Here is a 12,012-nt window from a genome sequence, read left to right as displayed (position 1 = left end):
AATATCTTCAAATTTGGTGCAAGAGTCCACTTGGACTCATGGATGAACTGATTCGAATTTTATAGTCCAAAGGTCAAAGGTCAAGGTCACTGTGTTGGCCATATCTCAACAGTTAATGTGATAATGATGACCATAATATTTTACACAAATGTCTCATCAATGGAAATGATGACGTGATGACATGTTATTGCCAAAAGTCAAAGGTCAACCTCATTGTGACATCCTATTTTGCAAAAAAATGTTCTGGCCTTAGTTCAACACCACAGCTTAGGAAAAGCAACTTAAGTACAATGTACACTAGCAACGTACAAAGGAACAGTACCGACATTTATAATCATGGTTATTTGGCTGTTATTCTTTTTCTAAAAGCTTCTTCAGCATTTACTGCATGTTCTGCCCTATAAGAGAGGCGATTTAGTAATTTTATGAGATTTTTATGGTGCCTTTTAACATCAGGGACATTGGATGACTTTTAGCATTTTAGGCTGCTTTTGGCACATTTGCTGTACAGCTGTTGTTTAACAGGCATTGTTTGTCAAAGGCACACTGATGAATAAATAAGCGAAAAAATCAACTCAGATTCAGTTTATAATCGAATCCTGTTCTTTATTCACCATCGAGTTGAATGTGTTTGCCTCAGTAGATCTTCAGCGGCAACAGAGAAAAAGAGATCCCGGTCCGGAACATCTTCCCAGTGCCGGTGATCGGCCGCTACATTCGGGTCAACCCTCGCTCGTGGTTCAACAGCGGCAACATCTGCATGAGAGTGGAGATCCTTGGCTGTCCTATGCCAGGTGACGGGTTTGTATGGACAAAGCAGACACATGAATAAATCCTGCCACTGGAGGGTATAAATATGTGCAGAGGGGCATAACAAATCGTCTGTTTTTGATGGTCTGATAGAAAGACCTCACTCTCCTCTTTTGGTATCCAGTCATGTTGACAGTCTTGGTTCTATTTGCTGACAATTTTCACTGGAATATTTCCTACAGAAAAAAAGAGTCCTGATGGAAAATCCACACAGTGAGATCATCCGCAGTTGTTTGTGGCAGGACAGGTTGCTGCTGAGTTATTAATGTGCAATTGTTGAGTGCCTGGAGCACAACAAATTGAATTATATTTTACTTGTGTAGGGTGCGGCAGCGCAGACCTTAAAGATAGAAATATCACAAAACTCTGGCACAAAATACCAAAACTTTCTGTAAGGCTAGATTCCAGAGAAAACAGGTTTCTTTGTCATTTGGCAGTGCTGAAACTAAACTAGAGGAAAGAGAGCAGGTGTGCAGCATTTTTAAGTCTCGACAGAACTGACATCACCTGGTCATTCCTTTCTTTTGATATCACTGCAGTTTACTACTCCACCGCCTCTAATTCCAGAATATCAGTAACTAATTCCTTTTATTCCCAACAGATCCGAATAATTATTACCACAGACGCAATGAAGTCATAACAACGGACAACCTGGACTTCAGACACCACAGCTACAAAGAGATGAGGCAGGTGAGTCACCGTGAACTGAAAAGACAACTTCCAGCCACAGCTCTTGTTTCTCATTCAGCAAAGACACCGGAGCGTGGAGCAGTGAGACGTCTTGTGCGACTGCGAGCCAGTACCCGACACATTGTGTCCTTTGCAAAGAACAAAGTGTGCAACGGTAACAAATGAACCGAGCGCTGCCAGCCACATGAAAATGCATTAAGCATCTCCTGGGTTGTGTCATTACTTATTCATATAGTTGTCACGAACAGTAGCCTGTTTGTACTGCGGAGGAGGACAGCTGTACTTGTCACTACTTACACTGTGACTGAGTACTTGTGAAGGTACAAGTGCTGTGAATCATAATCTTCCGTCATGTAGCGGCTCCCCTGCGCCAAACGGTCGACCACAGGTGTCCTCAGCTGCTGTTACTACCCCACAATGACACTTCGTACAATTAATGCTCTAAACGTATGGTGCATTATAAAAGGACCTGGAAACACCCATAAAACCATAATAAAATGGCCTTTCTATCCGTGGCTTTCAGGATAATGTGTGTCATGCAGGGTGTCCAGCCTCAATAGGCCCTTCACAAAAGAAGAAATGACTATTTTTAAGACTCAGCTTCTAAAGCTTTTTCACTCTTGACATTTCTTTTCTCCATGCAAGTACCTGGTACAATGGGCCCCCCTCTTCCACAGAAGTTTAAATAGTGCTGTGTCAGAACCTCAAAGGGAAAACAGTCCTTTGAGGCTTTTCAGGAAAAGTACATGCCCCATGAGATATTTCTTACATTGCTTAAAAGGACTCCGCTTTTCTTTCAAAACAACCGAATGTAGGGCAGTGGACATTGCAAAGTCACCATGGGTGGGAATTTTTCTGCTTTCCATAATCGGTACCATTTAGTTTCTTTAAAGCAACATTATGTAACTTTTTTTTAACCTCAAAATAACAGCTTCAAAATCACGTTGATGGTGAAGTGTTGTAATAGGGTGAATGGTGTCTCTGTCTCAGCCACTCCGCCCCCCATCACTTGTTACTGCACTATGTGACTTCAGGATCACAACATTACATTCATGTTTACTTCAAGAAACTAGTTTTCAACACATAACATTATTATGACGTAATGGTTTTTGCTTGTAATTGGCACCTACAAATTGTTACAGACCTGGGATTTGTATTTATGACGCAGGTTTGCACTCAGAAACTGCGGGGGGCGCCAAATCTCATGGAATATCTACATATTGTTGCTTTCTGTACAAAAACCTCAAAGAGGAAACAGTCCAGTGTGTCTTGTGAATTTAAGTATATTCCCAATGAGATATCTCTGAAATTCCTTTAGGTCTCTCCTTTTCGTACATAACAACTGAATGTAGGGCAATGGACATGTCAAAGACACCATGGGCGGAAACCTTCTGCATTCCACAGTCGGTGCCACTCGGTAGCATGTCATTGTGCAGATCCCAGTATAACTTAGGGGCGGTGACAGTGGCATACTGTATGAAGCCGTTTGTACGTATTACTTTTTTTACCAAAATCCATCAAAATAGTTTAGACTGTTTGGACCAAATTCCATTCTAAAAGTGGATGTTTTATAGTCGGGCCATAAAACCTGTAAAACCACGATCATGACGACTCTTTTCTTATTCTATGATCTACAGGCACAGGAGGCACCCATGGCATTTACTTAGTAACATTAATTAACCTACGATTACAAAGTGCAAGATGTCAACTAGCTACAGTCCAATAGCAGGTGCCCTGAAGACACAGATCTTCCAAAAGCGTTTTGTTTAAGTGTGTATTTTCTAAATTTGAGTCGGCCTCTGTAACATTAGAGTTACAGAATTTATTGAGAGAATAATTTTGTTTGAGGCGGGGTAACTTCATGTTTCTCAGAAAGTTGGAGGGAGGCGGGATCTGCGCTGATCTATTCCAATACAGTCCAGGTATATTTATCAAGGGAATGCTGCGCTTTATTAAATCGTGACCAAGATTTCCGTGGCCAATTTGCAATCCTCCGTCGTATGAACAAATACAGATGTTTGTTTAATGGTTTTCTTGGATAGTCAAGATGCAACAGAGACTTAATTAAAACCTCATCTCTCCTGACTGGTTAATGGCATCAATGCAGGTGCTTCACTTGACTGCTTGTTAGTCCTCTTCCTGCTGCACTTCCTCTTCCACTCTTCTGCCTGTATGTGTAAATGATAGTTGTGCTATTTTAATCAGCTCCTCTGCAAGCCTGTCTTCATAATTACCCTGACTGCTTTTCACACCTCCTCCTCCTCTCCCTCACTGGCTGGAGAGTTATTAAATAAGGACTGTGACACAGCACTGGTGATATTGTTTTCCAAATTTCCAATAACATGAAGATGATTTTTTTTGTACTATTTTGAGCCCACAAGTACCCAGCCAGCAAAACGTATAATGCCATATCATAATGCAACTCAGACTCTCTCCGTGGAGCACGAAAACAAAACGAGATAACGCAAAAGAAACTTCCAGTCGGGCCCTTCGGGAGCTCTGCAGTTATCACATGCAAAGAGATCTGTGATCACTGTTTTTCCATGTTAGTCCTTTACACTTCAGACTCACAAAACACAGGAAATCTCTGGTGGAATAACCAAAAATGTTTGAATGGTTCATTGGAGCACATTGGCCATAGTGAGAAGCTAAGGAGATAGATTTGCAGGACCTTTAAAGGTTAAAGAATAAGAGCACTCATGACCATTTCACACGGTGAAAGTATAATCACTACACTTTTGACAAACCTGCATTTCTACCTTTCAGCTGATTCAGGGGCGGCTAATTTGTTTTACTCATTTATTGTGTATTTGACACAGCAGGAACAAAAATATCTCAATTCAGCTTTCAGAGGATGGAGTTTGCTCTTTTGTTATGCAATGTAATGATCAAACTTTATGTTATTCTGAGCACCATTATGTCTTCTTGCCCTTATTGTGACCAGTGAGGGAGACAGTGAAATATAGTAGAAAGCCACGGAACAGAGCAAGTGAAGCTCGAATGGGTTTAATGAACACTGTCTGTTGTGGAAAGTAGATAGAAACTGTCGAACATGTAGGGAGGTCAAATATATTCTTTAAAATAATAATCATATAATTCTTCTAAAGATTATCCTGACAAAACATGTTTAACCCTACTGACTGTGTTAATCTTGCAGGAGACTCACTTCAGTTATTATATAGGTCAAATTAGACAAATTTAGAAATATGAGAGCTGACGACTTATTTACTTTCCACAGCTTATGAAGGTGGTCAACGAAATGTGCCCCAACATCACCCGGATCTATAACATAGGGAAGAGCCACAGTGGCCTCAAGCTGTATGCCATTGAAATTTCCGACAACCCGGGAGAGCACGAAGCTGGTGAGTATATTTAATGCAACAGAACGTTATTGTTCGGTGTAATGCACGATGATAATAACAGCAGCAGAGGCATCACACTGTGTTCCTCGGAGTGCTTTTCTCAGAATGGCCGTACAGTCACAGCGATTGCATTTTTTTAAACCTCCCTCTATCTTTCCCCCTCATCTCCCCCCTCGTATGAACCAATTGACCAGGTGAACCGGAGTTTCGTTACACGGCGGGTGCCCATGGTAACGAGGTGCTGGGACGAGAGCTGCTCCTCCTGCTGATGCAGTTCATGTGTCAGGAGTATCTGTCTGGCAACCCGCGGATACGTCACCTGGTGGAAGAGACCAGAATCCATCTCTTGCCATCTGTCAACCCTGATGGGTACGAGAAAGCCTTTGAAGTGGTAGGTCTGCGAGACGGCCATTAGTGACCTCATAACCACTCGCTGGCCCTCTGGTGAGAAAGGAACAGCACCGTATCTGCTTGGCAGGTCTTCGTCTGATAAAAGGCACATGTGGTGCAGGTGCATGCCAGACAATTGGTTTGAAAGATCTGTTGCGAATACATACAATGAACGTATGTGTTGTATGAGTGAAAAATGAAGGTGGCCTGGACAGCTGTAGGATGTCAGCGAAACACATGTTGTCGGGTGTGGTCTGTAATCAGAAGCAGGCCTGCTAGATTAAAGGCACTAGATTAGTCAAACAAAAAATAGACAAGTGAGGGAAGTTATGACAGCGGGTCTGACAGTGGCTGGGCTTCTGTACACTCAGTGACATCATGTTATTTGGTGACCTGATGTGTGAGTGCAGTGTTCATACTGTAACGCTCTGTTTCACATATGCTAATCCTATGCCTAATGACTCATTTCCATGTCAGCTCGTACTGAATTTGCATGTACACGCACACTTAAAGGAGATTAAGCTATTCAACCCAGTCTTGAATGGGCAGCTGGAATAATCACATTATTATCATGGCTGGTGCAAATATTGAAGCTTCATTAGGCCATAATGTTTGGGTAATCATGAATAATGATGCACTGTATGCTGCATCTCTTCACACTTTTGCAAATTTTAGCCTCTTTTGGCTGATTGTTTTGGCTGTCTAGCTGCACATAGACTTTAAAGGTCCCGTGTAAAATTCATTTTCAGGTACAGACTTTTGTTTTCGGTGTCTATTGAGAAGGCTTTTATGCTTTAATGTTCAAAATACCCTTTATTTTTCTCATACTGCTATCTGCTGAAGCGCCTCTATTCACCATATGTCTTAACACCCTGTTTTAGCCCCCTCTGCCCTGATTGGTCAGGCCTCACAAGCCTGAGCAGGCACAGTGACATCACACCATTACAAAAATTATTAAAGTCTTGTTATTTGCACAGAATCTGAACATAGGCAGTTCTCCATGGATTGAGATTTTATTGGTTTTATACAGCACCTAGCCCTGCTTTATAGTCATATAAGACATGGACACTCACTTCCAGCAATATGGGACCTTTAAGATTATGTATATGAAATCATTGCCAGCCAATCTCAGAGTGGACACTACCTCACTAGTACCAAATGGAAAAGACTCAAGGTAAATGGCGGCTGGCTCTGACCTGCTAAAAACTTGGATCTTCCGAGCCTGATGAGTGTGTAGGTTAGCAATGTTTTTCTAAATGTTAGCCATAACAACTTGATTAGCCAAAAAATATATCCAGGCTGTCTCTGTGTGTGTTTGTTTTGGAGTTTTTCTACCTCGACTGATTAAAAATGAATTAATGCGGCTTCAATTTCTTTTTGGCTGCCAGTGATGACCTCCTTTATTGACCAGCTTTGTGCATGGACTGCTGGTTGATAAGTATGAGGTCAGCGGTGTTATATGATGACATCACTGTCCACTTTGCACCTTTCATTGACCTGTTACAACTGCTGGTTCTCTTAAAGGAGCAAGACATTGTCACACATACCATCAAGCCATCAGAATCTTTCTTTACAGACCACCTGCAATCACAGAGCAGTTAATAACGTCCGGTTTCTCATTTTTCCCAGGGTTCAGAACTCAGCGGCTGGTCTCTGGGTCGGTGGAGCAATGACGGAATAGACATCCACCATAACTTCCCCGATCTTGACTCCATACTGTGGGAAGCCGAGGCCAAGAAGTGGATCCCTCGCAAAATGTTCAACCACCATGTGCCCATCCCGGAGTGGTACCTTTCCAAAAATGCTTCAGTGAGTCTGATTACCCCAGTCCCCCTCAAACAACCCGAGTCCTTTACTAAACTCTTGTAATTCCAAGTCATTTCATGTGTAACACCCATTATATGTAAATGTGTGCAATTTTCTCATGTGGGCTGATAGAAAATCTGCTTGAAATCTCCGGGCAGCAGATTTTGACAGATTCAAAGCCTTGCATTTCATTGTCATCTTGGGATTTTGTGCTTTAGTTTACTTAAAAGTCCGTTTTTACTGATTCCAATATAAAATGACATTTGATCTTTCATGTGATTGCCATTCAGTTTCCCGTGACGTCACTTACAGGTGACATTTATGACTCCATTGCACCTTCTCCAGTATAACAAACACCCCCCCCCCCCTGCAGTGAAAGGCATCCTATTCTTGAAAAGGCTACAGCAGCCACGTGGGCCTGACAGCGGCGTCTATTTTGGGAGAAGCGTTTGTGACGACAGAGGCTGTGAGCTAAAATACACCCGATGGTCTATTTAAAGCTCATCCTCACGAGTGTTTTGACGTTACCGAGAACCACAAGTGAGTCACACAGAGCCTCCGAAATAGCTGCTGCAGCTGCGGAGCCGGGATCCCCATCTGTGCTCAGGGAGCTGTGAAAACTGTCCCCGCTCGCCTCGCTGACCGAACCAACCGGTGCTTAGAGATCAGAGAGGCTGGTTCAGTTATATTAGCCCGGGAAGTGGGGGGGGCACATTTATCAGAATCCTCATTATAATGTGCAAATACAAGCGGCAGGATGCTAGCAGCCTCTCGATGAGAATGTGTTCACTTTCCTGAATAAATATTAGTGGGAATAGTTTCCAGCATGGGAGAGTGTGCGAATAGCCTTTTTTTTTTCCATAGCTTCATCGCTCCCTCTTGAGAGCACATTGCGGTGAAATTGTTTTCAGCATGAGGGAGTTAATTTAGCAAACCACACAGTGCTGAGATGATTGCTCAAATTGCATTATCCTCGCCCCTCCTTTGTCCCCGCTGCAGGTTGCCGTGGAGACCAGGGCTCTGATAGCGTGGATGGAGAAGATGCCCTTTGTGCTGGGCGGCAACCTCCAGGGCGGGGAGCTGGTGGTGACCTTCCCGTACGACAAAACCCGCACCCAAGGGGTGAGCAGGGAGCCAACCCCCACCCCGGATGACCACGTCTTCCGCTGGCTAGCCTTCTCCTACGCCTCCACCCACCGCCTGATGACTGACGCCAGCCAAAGGGTCTGCCACACAGAGGCGTTCGCCAAGGAGGACGGCACCATCAACGGAGCCTCCTGGCACACCGCGGCCGGCAGTTAGTGTCCATAGCTACCGGGGTGTTTTCTAACTGATCCTGACACAGTGTTCTGCAGGATTTCTCTGCTCAGCTCTGAGCCCTTGAGCCGTAGCTTTGTTTAGCACCCATGAGCGCATCTGCATATTCAGAACTGAAACCCCTCTTTTCATGTTTCAAAGCCTTCTAGGTTTTAGCCCCGAGCATCACGTAAGAATTTCGAAGGCAGACAAATAAAGAGAAAACAAAATTGAGAATGATTTCACTCTTAATCAACGCCAAAAACCAATAAGTTGACCAAAACGCTGACCGAAGTTGATTCCAGGTGCTCAGACGTGTTTCTCTTTCCTGGCAGGTATGAATGATTTCAGCTATTTGCACACCAACTGCTTTGAGTTGTCGATGTACGTGGGCTGTGACAAATTCCCTCATGAGAGCGAGCTGCCGGAGGAGTGGGAGAACAATCGCGAGTCTCTTCTCGTCTTCATGGAGCAGGTACAGAGGCAAAGCAGCCCCCGCAACTCACACATGCACACAAGGAAACCCAGTCGCACGCAAGCAAGCCACATAAAAAAAAACACACTCTTTTTCATATTTTGGAGATATTTTGGGAACACGGTGGTCCATATTTGTTGTATTTACGCCTCCCACTGAAGCTTTTACTTCAAGGTGCCATAAAATCTGATCAAATCCTTTTTCCTGAACAATGTCAGTATGTGTGAGTGTGTCTACCAAAAATGTAACACCAAAAATGGATTCCAGGCTTGAAAATTTCATTAAAGGAATAGTTAGATTTTCTGAAGTGGGTTTGGTATGATGAACTTAGTCAGTGTGTTACCTTCAGTAGATGGTGGTCAGCGTGTCCCCAGTTTGGAAAATGAGCAGGAGGACCAGTGTAGGGAAGCTAGCAAGCTGAACTATCCCTTTAAATTACCGATCCCCCAGTACATGATAAGATATTAAGTGTTCCAAAGGGCTCACTCTCCAAATTCAGACAAAACGAGTCGACATTCTCTTTGAAATGCGACGAGCTTATCGGCCTTTTTGTGTCCTAGCCTCTCCAGTGATGTGGACTTCAGAGGACGCAGCTCGTATTTAAAAAGGGAAGATGAGCGTGTTTAGCTGTTAAACTGAAGCTCGTAAATAATACATCGCATCATCACATCGCGCATTTAACAATAACAATGAATTATAAAGAGGATGTTGACGGGGGTAAATTTGGGACAGGATTCACACATGATTGCATGGGTCGTGCTTTTTTTTTTGTATGCGCAGGTGCATCGTGGGATCAGAGGCGTGGTGAGGGACCTGCAAGGCCGCGGGATAGCGAATGCGATCATCTCCGTGGAGGGCATCGGCCACGACATCCGCACAGGTACAATACCAGCATTTCACCTGAACATTGTACGTTAACGGTTCGTATGAGCAAGCAGCCGGTGCGAAACAAACACACTCACTCCTAACATTTATTCAGCGTCTGGCTATTTTGCAGCGTGTGGATATATATATATTTTTTTCCCCCTTCATCTCTAAAATCTTATGTGAGTAAGCTCTGATTTTGCTATCAAAGCAGCGGAGGCGACCCCCCCCCCCCCTGACTGTCTCAGGCATGAATCACCCTTACAGTAAGTTGTGAGACTGAATAAGGAGCAGAAAACAAAAAGCAGCTGATGTATTCCAGCACTGCCGCAGGTCGGAGTCTGCCTCGATTCACAGTCATAGCCAGTGTCTCCTCTGGATCTGACTATTGATTGTGCGCCCCGGAGGCAATCTCTGCTGATGCCTAAAAAATGCAGCCTTCAAAAGCCAAAGTAGTTTTGTACTTAGAGCGTGAAATCGAATGTCCAAAAGGACATTAGCCATTATTATTCCTGGAACTAAGCATAAGTCACCGCTTCCTCCTAGAATCCTCGCTACTCTCAGCTGCAGTCAAGAAGGATTTTGGGGGTATTTATTTTTGAAAATTGTACCTCTTTCAGCTGCTTTGCATTTTGCTTTGGAGCTGAATTTTAAAAGAGATATTTGCAAAAGGAGTAGTTCTGCCATCAGGATGAATCAACCCTAGTCACTGAGAAGGCACACAGAGAAGACAGTCTGGACCGAGAATTCATTAGCTCAGTTAGCATTTTATATCAAGGCGTTTCAGGAAACAATTAGATTCCCTCCCGCCGATCTGAATGTGGAGCACAGACGTCCACGTGTAGCTTTTGGGATCAGCTATAGATCGGCAGCAGAGGCAGACCTGCCGTCGTGTTTCATTTGTCTCGGCGGTCGCTCGAGCGTGTCAGGTTGGTGTGTGTAGAGGAGTGGAAGGAAGGAAGGAAGCGACATTTTTTTGTGCTTTTTTTTTTTTGGTTTTGTCAGGGAGTCAAAGGCTGAAAATACAACACAAGCGCCCTCGTGTTCTCGGGTCGCATACTGTAAAGGCAGCGCTCATCAGGGAGAGACCAAGAAAATCTTTCATGACAAAGCAGAGCTATTTTTAAGACTCTGAATAGGGATACAGAACACCTCGCTTCTCGAAAGTAGAACACAAAGAACTCCCTAACTTTTACTTTAGGAGCTTTATAGATGAAGGCTTTTGCCACTGCTTAGAGGGCCGTTTGAATTCAGCTTTCTAGGACAGGATTTGCATATTGCTGCTGTTGCACAAGTAATCTGTGACTATTAGGATTGTTGTCATTTAGCTTAAAAGGGTAAATCTACCAATTTTACACATTAAAGCGTGTCTACAGGTCTTGGGGTGCACAGCTGCATACGTGGAAAAAGTAGAATAAAGCTTTTTGTGGTTCCAGACAAAGCTGCATGCAATCAATGGTCAGTTTGCATTGTAGGTAATGTAGGCGCCAGGTTTTCAGAAGCAGTCCACTGGTCTGGTATCGCGCTCCTTTTGTACTGTTGGACAACATATCACCTTTTTTGTTCCTCGTAATGTTCTTCCTTTTTATCAAAACCTGCCGCCCACATTACCCACAATGCAACTTAGTCATTGAGTGACATCAGTGGAGGCAGTTTGCCCGATTACATGCAGCTTCCTCTGGAGCCACCAAAGGCTTTATAGCACTTTTTTCCACATATGCGGTAGAACTCCTGAGGACCTGTAAACAGACCTTAATGTGGAGTTAACCTTTAAATGTAATGCTTACATAGTCTCTTATTGGTAAAACCCTTCAGGATAAGACATCCATAGTAAAGTGTCTTACCTGAGAGAAACGTTTTGATTGCTTAGTAGGTCAGTATAGATCTATTTGTCTACAATCAGATTTAAAGGATCAAATTTGTTTACTATTCATATGGAGGGGATTATTTTCCCTTAGGATGGCGCAGTCAAGTACCAGTTGTTCATCCAATCAACATTGCTGACTCAGACTCTTTAACGCCATCCCTAACTTCCCTTAGGTTTCATACCAAGACTGTTCGTTTCCTATAAGTGGATAAACGTATCACACCAAGTGACTATTCACTACTTGAGTTCGCCATCCTAGAATAAAAAATGCAGACAGAGACTACTGCTCAGCTCGTTAAAAAAGTTGTATAATGTAAGCCAGTTGGCTTGCCATGATGGGGTTGACAAAGTAAAAAACTGACATAAACATATATAATTTATTACTTTCTGTGGTCATTAAAGGGTCCACTCTGTAAGAAAGCTGCTTTCTGATCAAGAGTTTTTTTTTGTTT

General features: G+C 43.3%; 1 protein-coding gene across 1 annotated transcript in view; it reads left to right on the top strand.

Annotated features, from left to right (window-relative positions):
- cpxm2 (carboxypeptidase X (M14 family), member 2) overlaps positions 1 to 12,012 on the top strand; it is a 33,748-nt gene that overhangs the window by 19,278 nt on the left and 2,458 nt on the right. Inside the window, exons 6-13 of the mRNA XM_030399268.1 lie at positions 644 to 794; positions 1,412 to 1,500; positions 4,739 to 4,862; positions 5,057 to 5,253; positions 6,882 to 7,061; positions 8,058 to 8,355; positions 8,690 to 8,829; positions 9,610 to 9,709. Coding sequence (XP_030255128.1) covers positions 644 to 794; positions 1,412 to 1,500; positions 4,739 to 4,862; positions 5,057 to 5,253; positions 6,882 to 7,061; positions 8,058 to 8,355; positions 8,690 to 8,829; positions 9,610 to 9,709 — 1,279 coding nt within the window. The remainder of the gene's footprint in view (positions 1 to 643; positions 795 to 1,411; positions 1,501 to 4,738; positions 4,863 to 5,056; positions 5,254 to 6,881; positions 7,062 to 8,057; positions 8,356 to 8,689; positions 8,830 to 9,609; positions 9,710 to 12,012) is intronic.

Source organism: Sparus aurata, chromosome 20 (genome assembly GCF_900880675.1).
Source record: "Sparus aurata chromosome 20, fSpaAur1.1, whole genome shotgun sequence".
Classification (NCBI taxonomy): Eukaryota; Metazoa; Chordata; class Actinopteri; order Spariformes; family Sparidae; genus Sparus; species Sparus aurata.
The sequence above is the reverse complement of the archived record's forward strand: the minus strand, read 5'-3'. Positions and strand labels throughout refer to the sequence as shown.